Source organism: Pleurodeles waltl, chromosome 4_1 (genome assembly GCF_031143425.1).
Source record: "Pleurodeles waltl isolate 20211129_DDA chromosome 4_1, aPleWal1.hap1.20221129, whole genome shotgun sequence".
NCBI classification, from domain to species: Eukaryota; Metazoa; Chordata; class Amphibia; order Caudata; family Salamandridae; genus Pleurodeles; species Pleurodeles waltl.
This window is the reverse complement of record NC_090442.1, coordinates 770,844,266-770,866,052: the sequence shown is the minus strand read 5'-3', so window position 1 is coordinate 770,866,052 and position 21,787 is coordinate 770,844,266. Positions and strand designations below refer to the sequence as shown.

The window sequence follows — 21,787 nt, the reverse complement described above, 5'->3', positions numbered from 1 at the left end:
GAGGAGAAATCTCAGTGGAAGGCAGGCATTAAAACCTTGTAGCATAAATAAGGTAGTCTACTCAAAAGTTAAATTGTAAAAAAAGACCCACCAAGCCAAAAAGAAGCCTACCATTTTGCAAAGGTAAATGATTACGAGAAAGACATTTTCCTGAGCATATGGTACCATTACAACAGACACCCATTTCTGATATAGCAGCACCACTGAGCACCCCTCCAGAGCAGGAAAAAAATACCGGTTTGTAGAAGAGCCAGAAAACACTCATCCATTCTGCCCCGAAACAGATGTAGAGAAACAATATAAAATACAGGGTTCACTGCAGAGACACCTTGATAGAAGACAATCAATACAGACCAGATAAAATCCCCAACAGGTTGTGAAAATAGTAAGACACTATTATCCCTTACCAGAAAGCCCAATGATCAAAGAAGCTTCCACAGCACAAATAGCTATCCCCTTATACACAACACTAGACTACAGATGAGCAACAAGGAATAAACAGTTATTGGAAATCCCAAGCAGAGTGTTTCCTTGGTGAAAAATGGCAGCCCAGCAGGGTTATCAGGGATCTCTCTGGAGTGTACCTTTCATAAATTCACTGATCTGTGTCTGCATGGGGCCCTTTTCCATGTTCTGCACCACAGCGTTGGCGATCCGTGTAAGGTGACCCATGTTCCCTCGTCTCATACCTCCTTCTGCCCTGGAAAAACAGTGATGAAAGTTTACATGCAGTTCGATATCAAAAAAACAAACTCCCATCTTCCAGGAGGAGTACAATGACAAGAATACAATCCTAGCATTAGTACGAACTGCACATTTTGTACAAAACAAAAGCTATCTGAAACAGTAGGTTTCAAACCAAACTAAAACATCATTTACATGTCTTACATCTTCCAGCAAAAGTTCTTTGTAGTTTGTGGGCTATTGTGAACAACCTACAGCACTCCAATCATTTTGGATTAAATTCAAGTTAAATCTATTTGTCACTTTCCCCCACTAATATCAACAGCCAACTCACCACACCTTGCCAATAACAACCGCTATGTTGTTGATTACTCCTTTAAGAAAAAAAAATAAGACTAACTTCATTCCGCATAACTCGAAAGCACACTGTTATGCAAGATGCCTCACATTACCAAAATCTAGAGGTACAAAAAAAAAAAATCACAGCAGAGGTAGGGAACAGCTTACTGTATTCGGTCATTGGTTTCCCAGGCATCCAATATCCTCTGTACCAGACAGCACTTCTGGAATATCTGCAGCAGAAGAAGAGGGATAAGTTTACACAAGATTACGGAGGTTTACATAGGATTATTCATACATGCAATAAGAGTTTCTGGTCAAATCCATCACCTTGTGTCTACCAGAATCAATTTTCAATTGATCCAAAGTGTAAACAGAAACAGTGTTTTGTTGTGCATGACTAAAAGAGATCCAAACACATACAACTAACAAAGCAGATTGCTGATCTAGACCAAAACATACACAAGCCAACTTTACTGGTGATTTTCACCCTCTACAACTCACCTGCATGACTGGATTTTATTATGGAATGCAATACAATACTATTCAGATTACTGAAGGTTAGAACGGGGTGGAGGAATGGGGTAGACTGTAAAGGGTGCATAGTGATCAGAACCGGAGACCTGTGGAAGGAATCTAATTCATGGGCCTCCACTATGATCTGTTAGAAAGCCCTTTACCCTTATCTTCCAACGTCAGTTTTCTTACCAACAAACATAAGATAGCAATTTGCCCTTTTCTGCTTGTTAAAGCAACCTTGCTGGACTTTATCATATTTTTGGATTCTGTGGAACAAACCTTACCTCAGACAATACTTGATCATGGAGTGACGAAGATGTGTTAAAAAAGTCTACATACTATGATCATCTGACTACCAATTCCAACATTAACTTAACTGTTTCAACTGACAGATTGCATGTGGTTTTTCAGGTGCCATACTAGAATGCTCAGAAAGGGCAAGAAGATAATTATACAATTTCCATCATCTGAAAGATCTATGGGAATGTAGACACACACTCCTAGTACTTGGTGGCTCACATCCTTCACAGATTTATCAATTTTTTATTCCCTAACAGAAGAATAACATCTTAGACTGCAATCGTAACCCCTGACGTGGTGTGAAAGAATGCAGTGTGGCTGCCAGTATTTCTTAGGCTTCTGCAGCATGGACATTTATTAATGGCATATTAACATGTAAGGGCTGGCAGCAAAACTAAAGCAGGAATTTCTTCTTTCTATTGACACAATCTTGGCTCTCTGATCAACCAGAGTGAAGATAAATGGCTAAATGTTATCTGTATGTGCTGTAAGCCACTAGATACGACTAAAGCCTTTGTCTCACCTATTGCAGCACCACTAGTGCACTTACATCCACAAACGAATCAGACATAAGCAAACAGTGTTACACCCACATTCAGACACAAGAGGCATCTGGATTTTAAAATTACCCTCAATGAAGTTATTACAATACTTTGATTTCAGCCCCCCCCCCCACACACACACACCACCCACAGTCCACCCTCTCCTGCTCTTTCCATAATTGTGCAACCCAAACACCTACTAATATACCCTTTGAATCCTCCTCCCAACTTAATGTGCACTCTTCTCTTTAATCGGCTCTGTATGGTGTACATTACGAAGTAATGTGCTTGAAACAATGATGGTCACTTTCCCAGTGAAAACAATGTGGGTGGAATGGATAGCAAAGAGGGAAGTGATGAGCTGGGAAATGGTCACTAACATTTCAGTCTGTCTTCTTCACTGCAAAGAAAGCATTTGCAGAGGTCCAAAAGATCTCAGTAGATTTCATCAGCATTTCATCCGTTGGTGAATTTGAGAGGCCACCAGAAGTAGAAAAATGCGAACCTTAAAAAACATGGAAAAACTTACAACAGCAAAAGAAATAGTAATTGATCTGAGTCTTAAAGACAATGAGTCAACACCTAGAACTCATTCTTTCAGTAAGAAAATCTTGATCTAAATGGGGATCATTTAGAAGTCTAACATAAAAGGATGGGAGTCTCCAGTGATGATTATGAACTATGACTAAAACACTTTAGAAACAAAGAAGCCAGTACAAAAGATAACAAAAAAGTAAATAATGGGCAGAGAACCCAAGAGAGAAAAACAGAAAGGGGACAGGAATGACAAGCTCGGAAAGTGCCAAATAGCATTGAGAGAAAAGAAAAAAAAGCTAACTGAAGTTTGGACTGCTGTTGTGAAATTCCAGAGAGGACAAACAGCTCTACAGCAGCTTTGTCTCAAATCAAGAAAGGATAAATATCCTCAATATTCTGCTTAGCTACCAAATAGAGAAAAATTACCTGGATACAGATTTTACTTGCAAACTTGAAAATTGTTTATAGTCCTTGACAGTCAAGTCTTTGTGAGGTTTCAATGCATGAGCAGCCTACATGCCCTGCTGACCACTTCCGTTATCTGGAAAGAGCTGATGTAGCTAGGGATCTCACTGATCAAAAACTCTAATATATTTTAATGTCACAAAAACTGTGCACTACTGACTAGGACTAAATCAACAGTGTTTTAGAACTGGGGACAGGATTTATTTTAACATGGTGTACACGTGTCTATCAGCATATCTGTTCTACCTTGTAATAGGATCATAAGGTAAAAAATACATACAGTAAGGATTTCTGAAGAGCAGTAAAAGTTGAGAAATCCACTACATTGGCAAACATACTAAACAACAAGACATGCCTCAAAATTGCAATTATCTATTTCTAAAACATAATAAACCCTGAGAAAAAGCATGCCAGTAGAGGACATTGTACTACATATAAGGAAAATGTCACTTACCCAGTGTACATCTGTTCGTGGCATTAGTCGCTGCAGATTCACATGCTGTGCATAGTCCGCCGTCTGGTGTCGGAGTGTTACAAGTTGTTTTTCTTCGAAGAAGTCTTTTCGAGTCACGAGACCGAGGGACTCCTCCTACTTTGGTTCCATTGCGCATGGGCGTCGACTCCATGTTAGATTGTTTTCCCCGCAGAGGGTGAGGTGGAGTTGTGTATGTTAGTAATAGTGCCCATGCAATGGAATGACTAAGTATGTACAAAATGAATGTTAAAGTAATATATTTACAAATGTACAAATGTTGAAGATTACTTCCAAACGGCTACAGGCTCCCGGGGAGGCGGGTGGGCACATGTGAATCTGCAGCGACTAATGCCACGAACAGATGTACACTGGGTAAGTGACATTTTCCGTTCGGTGGCATGTGTAGCTGCAGATACACATGCTGTGCATAGACTAGTAAGCAGTTATCTCCCCAAAAAGCGGTGGTTCAGCCTGTAGGAGTGGAAGTAGTTTGAAATAAAGTTCTTAGTACAGCTTGACCTACTGTGGCTTGTTGTGCAGATAACACGTCTACACAGTAGTGCTTAGTAAATGTGTGAGGCGTAGACCATGTTGCTGCCTTACATATTTCGTTCATTGGAATATTTCCTAGAAAGGCCATGGTAGCACCTTTCTTTCTGGTTGAGTGTGCCTTTGGTGTAATAGGCAGCTGTCTCTTTGCTTTAAGATAGCAGGTTTGGATGCACCTAACTATCCATCTAGCTATACCTTGTTTTGATATTGGATTTCCTGTATGAGGTTTTTGAAATGCAATAAATAGTTGTTTTGTTTTCCTAATTAGTTTTGTTCTGTCAATGTAGTACATTAGTGCTCTTTTGATGTCTAATGTATGTAGTGCTCTTTCAGCTATTGAGTCTGGCTGTGGAAAGAACACTGGCAATTCTACTGTTTGATTTAAGTGGAACGGTGAGATGACCTTTGGTAAGAATTTTGGGTTGGTTCTTAGAACTACCTTATTTTTGTGAATTTGAATAAATGGTTCTTGTATAGTAAATGCCTGAATTTCACTCACTCTTCTTAGAGATGTAATGGCAATGAGAAATGCAACTTTCCACGTTAAGTATTGCATTTCACAAGAATGCATGGGTTCGAAAGGTGGACCCATGAGCCTTGTCAAGACAATGTTGAGGTTCCATGAAGGAACAGGTGGTGTCCTTGGTGGTATTATTCTTTTTAGGCCCTCCATAAACGCTTTAATGACCGGTATTCTGAATAGGGAAGTTGAATGAGTAATCTGCAGGTAAGCAGATATTGCTGCGAGATGTATTTTTATGGAATTAAAAGCTAGATTTGCTTTTTGTAGATGTAGTAAATATGCTACTACATCTTTTGGAGATGCATGCAATGGTTGGACTTGATTATTATGGCAGTAACAAACAAATCTTTTCCATTTACTTGCATAGCAGTGTCTAGTGGATGGCCTTCTAGCTTGTTTTATGACCTCCGTACATTCTTGTGTGAGGTTCAAGTGTCCAAATTCTAGGATTTCAGGAGCCAAATTGCTAGATTCAGCGATGCAGGGTTTGGACGCCTGATCTGTTGTTTGTGTTGTGTTAACAGATCTGGCCTGTTGGGTAGTTTGACATGCGGTACTACTGACAGGTCTAGTAGTGTGGTATACCAAGGTTGTCTTGCCCATGTTGGTGCTATCAGTATGAGTTTGAGTTTGTTTTGACTCAATCTGTTTACCAGATATGGAAGGAGAGGGAGAGGGGGAAAAGCGTACGCAAATATCCCTGACCAATTCATCCATAGAGCATTGCCTTGGGATTGCCGGTGTGGGTACCTGGATGCGAAGTTTTGGCATTTTGCGTTTTCTTTTGTTGCAAATAGATCTATTTGAGGTGTTCCCCAAATTTGGAAGTAATTGTTCAGGATTTGGGGGTGAATTTCCCATTCGTGGACCTGTTGGTGATCCCGAGAGAGATTGTCTGCTAGCTGGTTCTGGATCCCTGGAATAAATTGTGCTACTAGTCGAATGTGGTTGTGAATTGCCCAATGCCATATTTTTTGTGTTAGGAGACACAACTGTGTCGAGTGTGTCCCCCCCTGTTTGTTTAAATAATACATTGTCGTCATGTTGTCTGTTTTGACAAGAATGTATTTGTGGGATATCATGGGTTGGAATGCTTTCAATGCTAGAAATACTGCTAACAGTTCTAGGTGATTTATATGAAACTTTCTTTGATGTACGTCCCATTGTCCTTGGATGCTGTGTTGATTGAGGTGTGCTCCCCACCCTGTCATGGAAGCATCTGTTGTTATCACGTATTGTGGCACTGGGTCTTGGAAAGGCCGCCCTTTGGTTAAATTTGTACTGTTCCACCATAGAAGCGAGATGTATGTTTGGCGGTCTAGCAACACCAGATCTAGAAGTTGACCCTGTGCATGTGACCATTGTGATGCTAGGCACTGTTGTAAGGGCCGCATGTGCAATCTTGCGTTTGGGACAATGGCTATGCATGAGGACATCATGCCTAGGAGTTTTAATACCATTTTTGCATGTATCTTTTGATTTGGATACATGGCTTGTATCACCTTGTGAAAATTTTGAACCCTTTGTGGACTTGGAGTGGCTATCCCTTTTGTTGTGTTGATTGTCGCTCCTAAGTATTGCTGTGTTTGACACGGCACAAGGTATGACTTTGCATAGTTGATGGAGAAACCCAGCTTGTAAAGGGTTTGTATAACATAATCTGTGTGGTGTGAACACTTTGTTAGCGAGTTGGTCTTGATTAGCCAATCGTCTAGGTACGGGAACACGTGTATTTGCTGCCTTCTGATGTGTGCAGCTACTACTGCTAGACACTTTGTAAAGAATCTTGGCGCTGTTGTTATTCCGAATGGCAACACTTTGAATTGGTAGTGTATTCCTTTGAATACGAACCTTAGGTATTTCCTGTGCGAGGGATGTATCGGTATATGGAAATACGCATCCTTTAGATCTAATGTTGTCATGTAGTCTTGCTGTTTCAGCAGTGGGATTACGTCTTGTAATGTCACCATGTGAAAGTGGTCTGATTTGATGTAGGTGTTTAGTGTTCTGAGATCTAATATTGGTCTTAGAGTTTTGTCTTTTTTGGGTATTAGAAAGTACAGTGAGTAAACTCCTGTGTTCTTTTGTGGACCTGGTACTAATTCTATTGCGTCTTTTTGCAGTAATGCCTGAACTTCTAGTCCTAGAAGGTCTAAATGCTGTTTTGACATATTGTGTGTTTTCGGTGGGACGTTTGGAGGGAGTTGGAGAAATTCTATGCAATAACCATGTTGGATAATTGCTAAGACCCAAGTGTCTGTTATTTCCTCCCAAGATTTGTAGAACTGGCTTAGTCTTCCCCCCACTGGTGTTGTGTGAAGGGGTTGAGTGACCTGTGAGTCACTGCTTGTTTTGAGGGGTTTTCGGACCTTGAAATTTTCCCCGGTTTCTTGGGAATTGGCCCCCTCTGTATTGGCCTCGAAAGCCTCCCCTTTGGTATTGTCCCTGGTAGGTAGGCGGTGTTGTTTGTGAGGTGCTGGCTTGACCTCGAAACCCTCCTCTGAAAGTGGTTTTACGAAATGTGCCAAATGTGCCTCTGCCCTGCGGGGAATAGTGCGCCCATGGCTTTAGCTGTATCAGTGTCTTTCTTTAATTTTTCAATTGCAGTGTCCACTTCTGGGCCAAACAATTGTTGTTCATTGAACGGCATATTAAGCACTGCCTGCTGTATCTCGGGTTTGAAGCCGGATGTGCGCAGCCATGCGTGCCTCCTTATTGTTACAGCAGTATTTATTGTTCTTGCAGCTGTATCTGCTGCATCCATAGAAGAACGGATTTGGTTGTTGGAAATGTTCTGTCCTTCTTCAACCACTTGTTTTGCCCGTTTTTGGAATTCTTTTGGGAGGTGTTCGATGAGGTGCTGCATCTCGTCCCAATGGGCTCTGTCATATCGCGCTAGGAGTGCCTGCGAGTTGGCGATGCGCCACTGATTTGCAGCTTGTACTGCAACCCTTCTCCCGGCTGCATCAAACTTTCGACTCTCCTTGTCTGGAGGTGGTGCGTCGCCTGATGTGTGCGAGTTGGCTCTTTTACGAGCTGCTCCTACGACAACTGAATCTGGTGTCAGTTGTGATGTAATAAAAGCAGGGTCTGTGGGTGGTGCCTTGTATTTCTTCTCCACCCTTGGGGTTATTGCTCTGCTTTTAACTGGCTCCTTAAAGATTTGTTTAGCGTGCCTTAGCATTCCAGGGAGCATAGGAAGGCTTTGATAATTGCTATGGGTGGAGGACAGGGTGTTAAAAAGGAAGTCATCCTCGATAGGCTCTGAATGTAGAGATACGTTATGAAACTCTGCTGCCCTAGCCACTACCTGAGCATACGCTGTACTGTCCTCAGGTGGTGAGGGCTTAGTGGGGTACGACTCAGGGCTATTGTCCGATACTGGGGCGTCATAGAGATCCCATGCGTCCTGGTCATCTTGGCTCATGGTGGTATGAGCTGGTGATTGTGACGGAGTCTGTGCCGGTGATATAGGAGGTGCCGGTGGTGGAGAGGGTGGTGGAGTTACCTTCTTCACCACTTTTGCTTGTGGTGTTGTTTCTTGTTGTTGACCCAACACCAGACGGCGGACTATGCACAACATGTGTATCTGCAGCTACACATGCCATCGAACATCTAGTTTCCTTTTTCTTCTGATTGGGGGAAGGGTGCTGATCTTCCCTGTCCCACTTTGTATAAAGATCCGCTTTTGCGTGTGATCTACAGCTGTTGTTTGTAATTCCTCCTCAAACCTGTGTTTTTGAAGTTGGGAGGACAGTGATTGTTCCTCTGAGTAGAAACTGGCTTTCGGTTCGGTTGCTGGGCGTTTTGGCACCGAAACCGTGCCTTTTGTTATTTTCGGCTCCGACGAGATTTTCCTCTTTTTCGGCGTCACACCCTCTCGGTGTCGACCATCTTCGGTGCCGCTATCTCTGTGCCGAGCAGCTTCGGTGCCGCTGTCTCTGTGTCGAGCAGCTTCGGTGCCGCTATCTCGGTGTCGACCCTTTTACGCAGCACCTTCTCGGTCCCGAGATTGCTGCGTGCCCGTGTCTCGACCTGAGTCGGACGATCTCGGCACCGTCTCGCCCTTCTTTGGTGCCGATGGACGGTCACCTACTTTATGGGTTGAGCCATGGCCTTTCGGCAGTGGCGTCCCCTGGGCTTTGTCTGTTTTCCCCTGTGATGTTTGTTTCGACGTCTTACTCACGGTTTCTTCGACGTCGAATTCTTCCGAATCTGATTCGTGGATGGAGAATGCTTCTTCTTCTCCCTCTTCCTCGAACCTTTGTTGTCCTGTCGGCGTGGACGCCATCTGTAACCTTCTGGCTCTTCGGTCTCGGAGCGTTTTTCTCGACCGAAACGCTCGACAGGCTTCACACGTCTCTTCTTTGTGCTCGGGTGACAGGCACAAGTTACAGACCAAATGTTGGTCTGTATAGGAATATTTACTGTGGCATTTAGGACAGATTCGGAACGGGGTCCGTTCCATCAGTCTTGATGTTGCACGCGGTCGGGCCGACCAGGCCCCGACGGGGGATCGAAATTACCCCGATGGGCTACCGGAGCTCTTCTGGATTCGGTGTCGACTCTAATCTAACCCGATACCGAACAAAACAATACCGACGAATTTTCCGTTGATTCTGACTAACTTTCCGACCCGAAACACGGAGCGAAAAGGAACACGTCCGAACCCGATGGCGGAAAAAAAACAATCTAACATGGAGTCGACGCCCATGCGCAATGGAACCAAAGTAGGAGGAGTCCCTCGGTCTCGTGACTCGAAAAGACTTCTTCGAAGAAAAACAACTTGTAACACTCCGACCCACCACCAGACGGCGGACTATGCACAGCATGTGTATCTGCAGCTACACATGCCACCGAACATGTAATTCTAACTCAGACTGTCACTTGAACAGCACATTTTCAGTAAACTGGTTTTATATTGAGTGGTAGTATTGAGGTTACGTGAGAATTCGAAAGCCTGACTCAAGTGTTTTGTTTACAACTATTAAGTGTCCACCATACTATTGTGCCTATTAAAACCAAATCAGAATAGTAGATTGCTGAAGGGGAGACAGATTTGTTAAGTACAACAACAGCAGACCTGGATACTAAATAAAAATGAGTAAGAAAAATGTGACTTACTCTGTAAGCATCTGTTTCTAGCCAGTAGTGCAGTAGATTCACATGCTTTGCATACTCTTGCTATCTAGTGCTGTGTTTTGACATTACAGGTTGTTTTTCTTCAAAGAAGCTTTGAGTCCCAGGATGCTGTGCGGCGACTCCTCTAGTCCACAATGTGTATGGGCACCGACCCTAGGCTTAGATTGTTTTTCGCACAGCAGGTGAAAGGTGATAGTGGACTGCATACAATAGTAATTATGTGCTCTGTGCATTGTTACTTTAATAGACGTCTAGGGAGCATCAAAATGTGCTATCACAGCCCGATTGAGTGCATGTGAGATGACAGTACTGCAAGCTATGAACAGAACCTTCCTTGGTAAGTAACAATTTCTGTTCATAATGTGTGGCTATAGATACACGTACTTTGCACTGACTGTAAAACAGTTTTCTCCTTACAGTGGTTAATGTTCAAATGATGCAAACACTTGAAATAAAGCTTTAAATACGGCTTGGTTAATCATAGCTTGATGATGAGCTAATATAACTTCACAGTAATGTTTCATGAAATTGTGTGGTGTGATCAAGGAACAGGCTTTGTAAGTATCTGCTAACTGGATGTTACTCAAGAAAGGCATGGTGGTAACTTTCTTATATGTAGAGCGTAGCCAAAGAGGTATTGGGGCAAATGTTGGCCTTTGCACAGCACGTTTGAATACATTTACAAAATCGACCTTGCAATACCTGCGTTAGTAATGGGTAATCTTTACAGGTTTTTTTTTTTTTGTTTTTTAGTAAGGGCCAAAAATAGGATCTGTTTTACAAAAATATTTAATCCTAGCAACACGAGCGCCAATTTTATAACGGAGGTGTCTGCTGCTCTTCAGAATCAGGTTGTTGACCAGCTCAACTATTTGACTGACATCAAATAGTGATACTTTCTTACAACTTGGGGATTGCCCTATTGATCATTATCTTAGTGAACCTGTATGTATGATTCTAGGATAATACTGGCAAAGATCACTTTCCATGAAAGGAACTGCAAACCACGAGTGAAGTGGTTCAAACTGAAGGCCCATAGGACTTCTGAGAGCTACATTAAGGTTTCAAGCAGGGGAAGTTTGTGGCGTGTAACCCTATTTAGCGTCTCCATGAACACCTTTACCACAGGAATTTGTAATTATGATGTGTTCTCTGTTTTGCTCTTGTGCAGCTACAGCAGTGAAGGGATGAAAAGTTGTCTTGGATGATAACCTTAAGGGGTTTTAACTGTTTGGAAATGCAGAAATTGACAAATTCTTTCCATTTAACTACACAGCATGGCCAAGTAGTAGGCCTATGTACCTCATGCAACTTGGCTGTACACTACTCCAAGAGGAATAACCATATAAACTCTAAGACCTCGGGTGCCAGTTCACACGTTTTAAGCTGAGTCTGGTCTTGGAGTCTGTTTTACCAAGTGAGAAGGTCAACTTTTATGAGGAGTTCATCATATAGGCTGACAGACCTCCCCAACAGCACTGAGTAGCAGGGTTGTGTAGCCCAAGTTAGTGCTGCCAGAATGAGGTTTGTGGAGAACTGCAAAATGTTCCTGACCACATTTTTAATGAGTGGGAAAGGTGGGGAATGTGCAGGCAAATATCCCTTACCAGTTCGTCCACAGTGCATTGCTCATGGACTGTCGGTGTGGTTACATGGAGGCAACGCTTTGGCATTTTGCATTCCCAGGGGTGGCAAATAAGTCCTGAAGTGGGGTCCCCCTCCAGTGAAAGCACCTGTGGAGGACTTGTGGGTGGGGTTCCCATTTGCAGACGAATCCTGCTTAAGATGTACGGTGGTGTTCCTTCAGAAGATGCATTTTGTTGAGAAATGCCTAGTGGCAAATTTGTAAAGTTAGTATCGAAAGTTGGAGGAAGAACGTATACATGTTTTTGTATGTAGTACATTGCTGTCATGCTGTCCGTGTGTTCAAGTACCACCTTGTATCAGACCCCGAAGTAGAAAGCTTTAAAGAGCAGAAAAATGGCAATTAACCCAAGTACTTCATACGCCTCCCTTGGTGGAGTCGGACCAGGTGCCTTTAACAGTCATATTCCAAAAATGAGCACCTCACTACAAGAGGGATGCATGAGTAGTAATGGCCACCTGCTGCAGAGCATCAGACGAAAGGCCTGCCTTGAAATAGACTGTTGGTGTTGCATCATTGCGGAGTGTGCTGAGAGCTGGCCTTTATTAACACTACAGCCTCCCACTGACCCTCTGCCTGTGACCATGGACTGGGGAAGCATTGCTGAACTGGGTGCATGTGCCATCTGGTGTGTGGAACGATTGCTATGCAAGATGCCATCACCCCTAAAAGTTGAATTACTGTGCTTACAGTCAATAGGTGCGTGGTGTGAAAAAGTGATGTAAACTGTAGGAATGTCATTACCATCTGCTGACAAGGGTATGCCTTTCCCGACACAGCATTTACAGTATAGCATAGGAAGAGCTGGGACTGTGTGTTTGGAGATGGATCTTTTTGGGAATTACTGCAAAACCTTTGTGGAGCAGGGTTAGGGGTCTCTGGATGTGAGTCAGCCATTGCCACCTGCTGCTGGTCATGATCAAACAGTGGTCAAGGCAGGAAAATACGTTAATGCCCACTCGGCACAGGTGTATAGCCGAGACTACCAAACACTTTTTGAAAACCCTTGGGCTATTATGATCCCGAAGGGTACTACTGTGAACTGGCAATGATATCACAAACTGTAGGTGTGTGTGATGAACAGGGTGAACAGAAATGTATAAATATGCACCCCTGGAGTCTAACAGTCATGAGGTTCCCCTAATGGAGAAGGATGAAATCATGCAGTGTCATCCAAAAGGATGTGCCAACTGAGAGGCCTCAGGTTTAGTACAGAGCGGAGAGGTGTGTCTTTCTTTGACATGAGAAAGTTTGAGTGAGTAGATGCCCTCTTAACGTTGGTGCTGGAGCACTGGCTATAGTGAACCCTTTTGAAGGAGTGCTGTGACCTTTTCTGGTAAGAGAACAAGGTGGTCTTGACTGAGGATGTGGTAGCATGTTAGGTGGGATAGTATGAGGGTGTAAACCTGATGGACCACAGCTACTAATCAGAGGGGATTTCTATTTGAGGGTGGTTATCTCTTATTCTCACTCGGTGGGTGCTAGATGAATTGGGAGGATGGATAGAGAGCTGGTACTTGGACGCAGGGGCTCCTTTGTTAGAATCACCTTTTCCCCTCCCCTTACCGTTCTTCCATCTATGATGTTCCTGTGAGAAATTCCTTTTTGCTTGGGACTCAAGAAAGGCCTACTGCTGGCGCTGGAAGGAGTGCACTTGATCAGGGGTGTAGCACTACTCCCGCTTCTTACCTGGTGCCCACAAAATGAGCCCCTTGTTGCTGATGACTGCACTGCATGAATGAACTTGCCAATCTTAGTGTCTTTCTTGATCTCCTCTAACAGCTTATCTATTTGGAGACCTAAGAGATGTTCTCCATTCAATGGAATGTAAAAAAGGTGCTGTTGCACCACAGGATTGAAACCTGAGACTAGATGCAATTCGTGGTGTCAGAGCAGGATGCTGATGTTTACACTACAGGAGACACTGTGTCACATCTAAGACACTCTGGATATTGGAGGTGGAAGGAAAATGCTACCCTGTAAGCATCTGTTTGTGGCTCGGACTGCTGCAGCTTCACATGCTGTGTATAGTCCTACCATCTAACAACTAGTGTTGGGCCCAGATGTATGCAAGTTGTTTTCCTTCAAAGAAGTCTTCTCAAATCACAGGGTAGTGCGACTCCATCTCTTGCTGGTAAGGCGCATCGGCCTCAGCTCCATTGTTAGACTGTTTTCTGCATGGCAGGTGAGGATGGAGCAAAGCGATACAGAAGAGAGACATGGCAGTGCAGGAAAAATAAGGATGAATGATCATTGCAACAGCCAGAGGCTTCCGGGTAGGAGGGTGGGTGCATGTGAATCTACAGAACTACATGCCGCAAACAGATGCTTAAAGAGTAAGCAGTGTTTTCCGTTCAAGGGATGTGTAGCTATAGATACACATGCTATGCATAGACTATAAATAGGGCTCCCAGTTTTATGGTATTTACTTTTTTGACATTTCCATCTGTATTTATCCATATTTATTTTTTGCTAATTTCATCTGTATTTTTCCATATTTTATTTGGGTTTTGTGAAAAAATTAAGCTCGGACATGTTGATTTCTACATTTATTTAACCGAAAAAATGTGCACTTCTGTCTGACAGGTTTCAGTGATACAGACACTTAAGGATGACAAAATATGCACTTATAGGAAAACATTAACATTTTAGTGTCTTTACTAAAGTTAATTTTTTTTAACCCATTTACCCTCAACCCCCTCAGCTATAGGCTTGTTGGCGTGCTAGTACATTCACATCATAGAGTTTTGTGAAAGTATGCGGTGTAGACCAGGTAGCTGCTTTGCTGATGTCAGTTATTAAAATGTTCCCAGGTTACACAGTACCACTTTTTACGTGTAGAAGGCAATTTTGGAGGAATAGACAAAGCCCTCTTGGCTTTTGCATAACATGTTTGGATACATTTGACTATCCATCTGGATTTGCCTGACTTGGGGTGAGAGCTCTCCCTTTATCCCGTACAGAAAAAGCAGCAAAGAACTGTTGAGTTTTTCAAAGGGTTTTGTTCTATCTACATAGTACACTAGGGCTCACTTAGCATCTAAGAAATGTAGAGCCCATTCTGCAAGAGAATCGGGTTGGGGGAAGAAAGCTGGGAGTTCTACAGACTGGTTAAGTGGACGAGTGAGACCACTTTAGGGAGGAGTTTAGGGTTAGTGTTCAGGACAACCCTATCCCTGTGAACCTGAAAGAAATGTTTTTCCAATGTTAAAGCCTGGAGCTCACTGACACTTTTAAGTGAGGTGTCTGCAACAAGAAACACTTTTCAGGAGAGGAATTGAGATGGGCAGGAATAGAGGGGCTTGAAGGGAAGTTCCATTAATCTATTGAGAAAGCTATTGATATTGACATTACACACTGGGGCTGGGGAACCCCTGAAGGAGTAACCCTTTTGAGACGCTGAATAATACCTTTGATCACAGGAATCCTGAAGAGGGATATGTGTTGTCTATTTTGAAGATAGCCAGCCACTGCATCTAAGTGGAGCCAGATGGAGGTGAACACTAGTCCAAAAGTCTGTAGGTGTAGAAGGTAGCAGACAGCGTCCTGGACACTAGCTGCTCAGGGATCAATGTGTTTGATAGGCAGTAGTGGGCAAACTGTTTTCCTCAGGCAGCGTAGCAGGTGAGCGAAGTAGACCTGTGTGCTTTCCTTAAGGACCTTATGCATTCAGGAGGAAGGTTGAGCTAACCAAACTCTGTGACCAAAGGAGCCAGATCGCACAGTTGAGTGTGTTAGCGTCAGGGTACCCAATTTCTCGAAGGTACCACGTAAGGAGGACAGGCCTGCTAGGGAGTTTCTCGTTTGGAACCACTGAGAGCTCGTGGAGGATGGTGAACCATGGCTGTCTGGCCTGGGTGCGAGCCACCAGGATGAAGGTGAGAGACATCTACCGAAGCCTCAGTACTACAAAAGTAAGGAGAGGGAGATACAGAAAAGCATAGGCAACTATCACTGACCAGTTCATCAACAGTGCATTGCCAATGGACTGTGGGTGTGGTAACCTGGAGGTGACTTTGGGCACTTTGTGTTTTCTGTAGTGGCGTAGAGGTCCACACTTGGAAACCCCCACAACGGACATATGTGAGGAGGGGGTTGTGGGTGGAGATCCCACTCATGGGCTTGTTGCCACATCATGCTGAGAAGGTCTGGGAAGTCGTTGTCCACCCCTAGCAGGTGGCCAGCCAGCAGATGGCTCTTGTGGAGGAGAGTCTTCCACCAAATAGTCTGGGCTAACTACGGAGTTAGGGGACAGCGAGTGCCACCCTACTTCTTAAAGTAGTACATAGCTTTCATACTGTCCATATGGATGAGGACTACCTTGCCCACAATGTAGTGAAGGAAAGCCCTCAGTGCTATGGAGACGGCTAGCAGCTCCAGGTAACTGATATGGAGACCCTGGTGACCTCGGACAGTCCGGGTTCTGTAAATGCAAACCCCATCCCATGAGAGAGGTGTCCACTGTAGGGGTAATCTGTGGAAAAGGGTTGAGAAAAGGCCACCCCTGCAACAACTTGTTGGTGTTCCACCACTGCAGAGAGAGATGTGTGGGCGCTAATAAACACTATATCTTCCCAGTGACCTTCAGCTTGAGACCACTGATGCGTTAAGCATTCTTGCAGGAGATGCTTGTGTAACCTGGTGTGGAGAACTATGGCAATGCAGGAGGCCACTATGCCAAGGAGACACATGACTGTCTGGACTGCGACCTGTTGATTTGGTTAAAATAAAAATATGGGGAAAGTCTTACCAGCCTCTTAGTTGAAGACCACCCCTAGGCAGATTTGGCACTGCAGGAGTTGGAGGAGGGATTTGGCAGCATTGATAGTAAACCCCAGGTCATGTAAAAGGTTTATCATGGCCTGAGTATGTATGAGACACTGTTGTTGTGTTGCGCTTTTTATAAGACAATCGTCCAGGACAGGAAATGCAGGTGCGCAGCTACTATTGCTAGACATTTTGTAAACACTCGAGGTGCGGTGGGGACTCAGTAAGAACCTTGAACTGATATGGTTTGCCACTTACCACAAACTGGAGGTAGTGATGGTGCACTGAATGAATCAGGATGTGGAGAAAGAGGTCTCTGAGACTGAGGGCAGTCATCAAGTCGCCTTGCGGCAGCAGTGAAATGACAATCTGTAGAGTAACCATGTGAAAATGTTTTGACAGGATGTATGTGTTGAGGGGCGTGATGTCTGGGATAGGCCCGAGCGACCCATTTTTCATGGGAATGAGGAAGTAGGTGGAGTACAACATTGCATCAAGTTTTAGGTCTTTTATGTGTTTTAGCATTTTGTAAAATCATTCAATAAAAATTATATTTTGTTGATAGAATGCTTTAATCTGTAATTCAATTCGATGTTCAGCCGTATTGTTCATCCATGTGTAATTGCTGGTTCTTGACATACAACACTATAGTTATCGATATCTATAGCGATTCAGTGCCTGAGGATTATCTTTCCTACAAGTTAATTATTGTAGCTTACCACTTAGATTTCTTCTACAGGAGTACGACCTTGTGCCTTGTAGGTCTGATGGCACTGACTCTCTGGCACTCTTGAAGAGGAGCAGATCTACCTCTTTCTGAAGCAGGTGTTAATGCTGCTGGGGTAGGGAATGCTTGCAGGGGGGGTATTGGAAGGAGTGGAAGTGAGTTCCAAACAATAATAGTGTTGGATGATATCTAATACTCACTGGTCTGAGGGATGACCTGTCACCAGGAGGGAAAGAAATATTGAAGCCAACCCCTGACAGGTGTTATGTGATCAGGGGAAAGAAGGGGCAAGCATGCTTTGCGGGGACAGTTACCTTGGGAGAACAGCTTTTGCATATACCTTTGGAGCTCTTTCCTCGGTAGGCGCCACAGAAATAACTCCTAGTAGAGGGCTGTTGGGACTGCTAGTACTGGAGGAGCAGAAAGCCTCAGGGGATTTTGCTTTCGACCCACCTCCCTAAGCTGACCGCCAAAAGGACCCAAGAGGAGTGGGGCTTTGGAGGGTCCCCAAGGCTTTGGTGGGTCCCCAAGGCTTTGGTGGGCTCATTTTTTTTTAAAAAGTTTTTTTTATTTCCCAGCATCTCATCTACTTGCGGGCCGAAGAGGTGCTCTCCTGTCAAACGGCAGGTTTAGAAGATGCTGCTGGACATCCAGCTTGAAGCCTGAAACATGGAGCCAGGAATGCTTGAGGATAAGCACACTAGTATTGATGCCACTAGCTGCAGTGTCAGCAGCATCAAGGGCACATCTGGAGTGGTATTAGAGATGAGCTTGCCCTCAGACTAATTTCAGGTACTGATCTGGGAGACGATGGAGGAGGTCCTCCATCTCATCCCAGTGAGCCTGGTCACATTGTGACAGCAAGCTACCGGAATTGGTAATATACCAGTGGTGGGCTACTGCGCAGCAACACGTTTGCCCTCTGGATCAATACTCTTGCTTTCCTTATCCGACCAGGGGTGCACTGGCTAGTTTTCAGGCAGTGTGCAATACCAATTAGTCAGAAGGGAGTTGTTCCTGGATGTAGACTGGGTCAGGGGGGTGGCCTTATTTTACTTCCACCATTAGAGTGGCCACCCAAGCCTTAACTGGGTCTTGAAAAATATCTGGGGCAGGTTTAAGCATTTCAACATTGGTAGGCACTGCACAGATCGCTGATATGAATCCAATAGGAAATCTTCAATGGGATTCCTGTGCATTTCCACTTTATTGAACAATGCTGCCCTACCAATGACTTCATGGTAAGAGGCAGTGTCATCTGGTGGGGAGGGACAGACGGGACAGAGATCAGGGTCCATGTTACCTGGAGGGTCTACACCACATGCATCCCAGGGCTTGTCCTATGGGGGCATGTCATATGGGTGCCCTATGCTACGATCCCCAATGTCATAGTGTGGTAACTCCTGTGGAGTGTAAGAAGGGGGTCAGCAGGGAGAGAAGGTGGGGTGGGTGATGCCTGAGAGCAAAGGGAAGGTAGGGAGGGTATGGGTGGCCGAGGTGCTGGCAGAGGACAGGTATATGGTTCTTTTAGGTCAGGCGAGTATGGTTAGGTAAGGCGAGTAGACCTCTCGCTCTGCGACCGGTGCCTCCGGTTGATGTCCCCCCTCGGGGTCCTGGGTATCAAAGAGGTCTGGGGTGCTGTCTCCACTTCTGCACATCATTTTGAGGCAATGAGCCCAGCGGTCTCAAAGAGTCTTCTTCTAACGGAAGGAGCGGCAGGCATCGCAGAAGACCTCGTCATGATCAGACGAGAGGCAGAGGTTGCAGTTCTGAGGGAGACTGGCCCAGGGGTATTTGATGCAACTCCAAGGATAATAGTGAAATGGCATTTCTTCCATCACAGATAAGTGGCATGGTGGACACGGGAAAAGAGACAAAGGAGGCCCTGAAGGGCAAGACTCTTCCAGGAGTCAAATGTAGCCCGAACCCTGACCAAAACAAAGCAACACGTGTTGAGTCGACCCGAGAAAAAGAACCACCATCAATACCGACAGAAGGGAGAGAAACCCCGAAAGGAACACTACAACTGTGTCGCTCCAGAGCTCAATTACATGCCCAAACAAGATTGCAGAAAGAAAATCTAACAATGGAGCCGATGTCCATGTGCATTACCAGCAAGTGCTAGATTCACACTACCTCATGACTCAAGAAGACTTCTTTGAAGAAAAAAAAAATTGCACCTATCCGAGCCCAACACTAGATGGCAGGAGTATGTATAGCATGTGTATCTACAGCCACACGTCTCGAACATGATTTTTACCTCCAAGACTAGTTCCTCATCCCTCTTTCTATAGCCCTCAGAAAGTGCTGTACAAGGGTCTCCATTTCCTTCCATTTATACCTACAGTATGCTGAGACCAACACTATGGAGTTAGCAATAGGCCACAAGGCAGATGCCCCTACTGCAACTCTCTTGCCATCAGCGTCAATACTCTGCCTCTCTTGATCTGGAAGGGGAGATGTTCGAGGTGTTTGAGGAGAAGCCCACCTCCTTGTATTATAGTGGCATAAGGGAATCAGAGGGAACTCAGCCTTTAATGTAGAACGGATCACTGGGAGAAGCATTGTAGGAAAGAACCCTTTTTGACATGGTTAGCCCCCACTTTTTGCCTGGTTTCTGATGTGGCTTTGACTGTTAGTACACTGGGTTCTTTCTAACCAGGTCCCAGTGCCAGGTTGCTTTTCCCACAAATGCACAGCTGTTTTGCACAATCGGCAAACTCATTAGTTACCAGTGTAAGTCCCTGGTAAATAGTACCCCTGGTACCTAGGGCCATTGCAGACTGTGTGTTGGTGCAGGCTAAATTGAAAACATGACCTGTCATAGACCCCTGTGTGCGAGGCCCCCTATCACTACAGATGCCAGGTTTAAGTCATTCCTAAGGCAGAGTGCATCCAGGTACATCTGAGGAATATACATGACCAGATATGCTCCCGCTATGTCTCTGTTGATTCTTAGACATAGTGAGAGCATTGAAGCCATTCTTAAATACATGTGCTGGACACTGGTCGTTACGAGTTCCCCAGCTAGATGATGGCTTCTCTGAATCCTGGGATGTTTGGTGTCATGAATCTCAGAATAATAAACCCTCACTGACCCCAGGAATGGATTTATTACAAAATGCACACAGAGGGCACCATAGAGGTGCCCCCTGAAATCCTACAAGCTACTAGTGTGTTGACTGATTGCTCCTGACCAGGTCAGCCACCACAGATGTGTTTCTGGTCCCCTGAGGTGAGAGCCAGCACTCTTGAGGGCCCAAGACAAAAGCCGGCACTGGGCAGAGGTGTGACCTCCTCTCCCAGGCAAAATGGACATTCCAGGGCAGGGAGCTTCAAAGTCCTTGCCACCTTTGTAATGCAACCCATGTCTCTCTAGATGGTGCAGATGACCAATCCTCTTGTCCTAAACCCACTTTTGGCGGCAGGACAGGTGGCAAAATTAATTAGGTGTGCCCACTTCATGCCTGTCACATCCCTAGGGTGGACGAGCTGAAGTGGACACTACTTTTTAAATTCCTCCATCTTGTTTAGAAAGGAATTAGGCCACTATAGCTAGGGTTATTCCCACTTCCCAGCGGATATGGCCATAAGAAGCGTGTAGTAACCCTTAAGGTGGTCAGCCCATTGGCTACCGCCTGGCACTCTCTGTAACGCTCCTAAATTGAGTATTTAGGTGGCACTCCTGAACCCTAGAACTCAGATTTCGACAACCTAAAAAGACCCGGACAAAGAAGAGTTGCACCTGCATAAGAGGAAAACAACCAGCAGCTGACCTGGAACCAGCCCCACTGGCTTGCCTGCTGACCTCAAAGGATCCTGCAGAAGAAGGCAACTCGTCCAACCTTCAATAAAATCTCAAATTTCCTGTGGGCAGCGGACTAGCCCTACAACAAGAAACTCACCCCCCCCCACCCCCCCACCCCCAAAGACTCCACAGCTGCTAGACCCTGGAAACCAGACACAAGAAGTGACCAATGCACCAGACGTCCACAACCTGAGGTGAAGCCAACAGACGGTGCCAACGCGGGCCCCCAGCTGCTTACAGACCGAGTCCAGTGTGGTCTCACCCATCTTGGACTGTCTGAGACACCTGCAGCCCCTGCCCCTTCTACCACAGGTTTGTGGAGAGAGGAAATCTGACAGCTACCTACAGCAACCACTGCACCTGTGACCCCTGACCCCAGCTGAGGTGGTTAACTAGTGCCAACAATGTCCTCCGGCTGCTAAGAGCTTGAGTCCACCCTGAGTGCACCCCTGACTCCTCCAGGACGCCTGCAGCCTCAACACGCAGGGCCCCCTGACCGTGAGTGCAGGCTACTATTCGTATCACGATTCTGGAGAATAAATGCCCAAGGCATCCGGTTTTTAACTTTGTCTTTCCCGCTTACAAAAGCTACAATGCTAGAAGAACTAACATGGTTTCCCTGCATTCTGCTTGACATTCAACTCCTACCCCATATAAGGGATTTATTCTCCAGAATTGTGATATGAATAGTAGCCTACAGCTTGACCTTAGCTGCCTTCTGTTTGGACACATGACAAACATTTCACAAATCTCTACAGACCA

General features: G+C 44.9%; 1 protein-coding gene across 2 annotated transcripts in view; it reads right to left on the bottom strand.

The window, feature by feature from the left end:
- PPP6R2 (protein phosphatase 6 regulatory subunit 2) overlaps positions 1-21,787 on the bottom strand; it is an 891,343-nt gene that overhangs the window by 462,262 nt on the left and 407,294 nt on the right. For both annotated transcript variants that reach the window (XM_069229423.1, XM_069229422.1), the window contains exons 12-13: positions 1,192-1,256; positions 585-700 (exon numbers count right to left, since the gene is read on the bottom strand). In XM_069229423.1, coding sequence (XP_069085524.1) covers positions 585-700; positions 1,192-1,256 — 181 coding nt within the window. The remainder of the gene's footprint in view (positions 1-584; positions 701-1,191; positions 1,257-21,787) is intronic.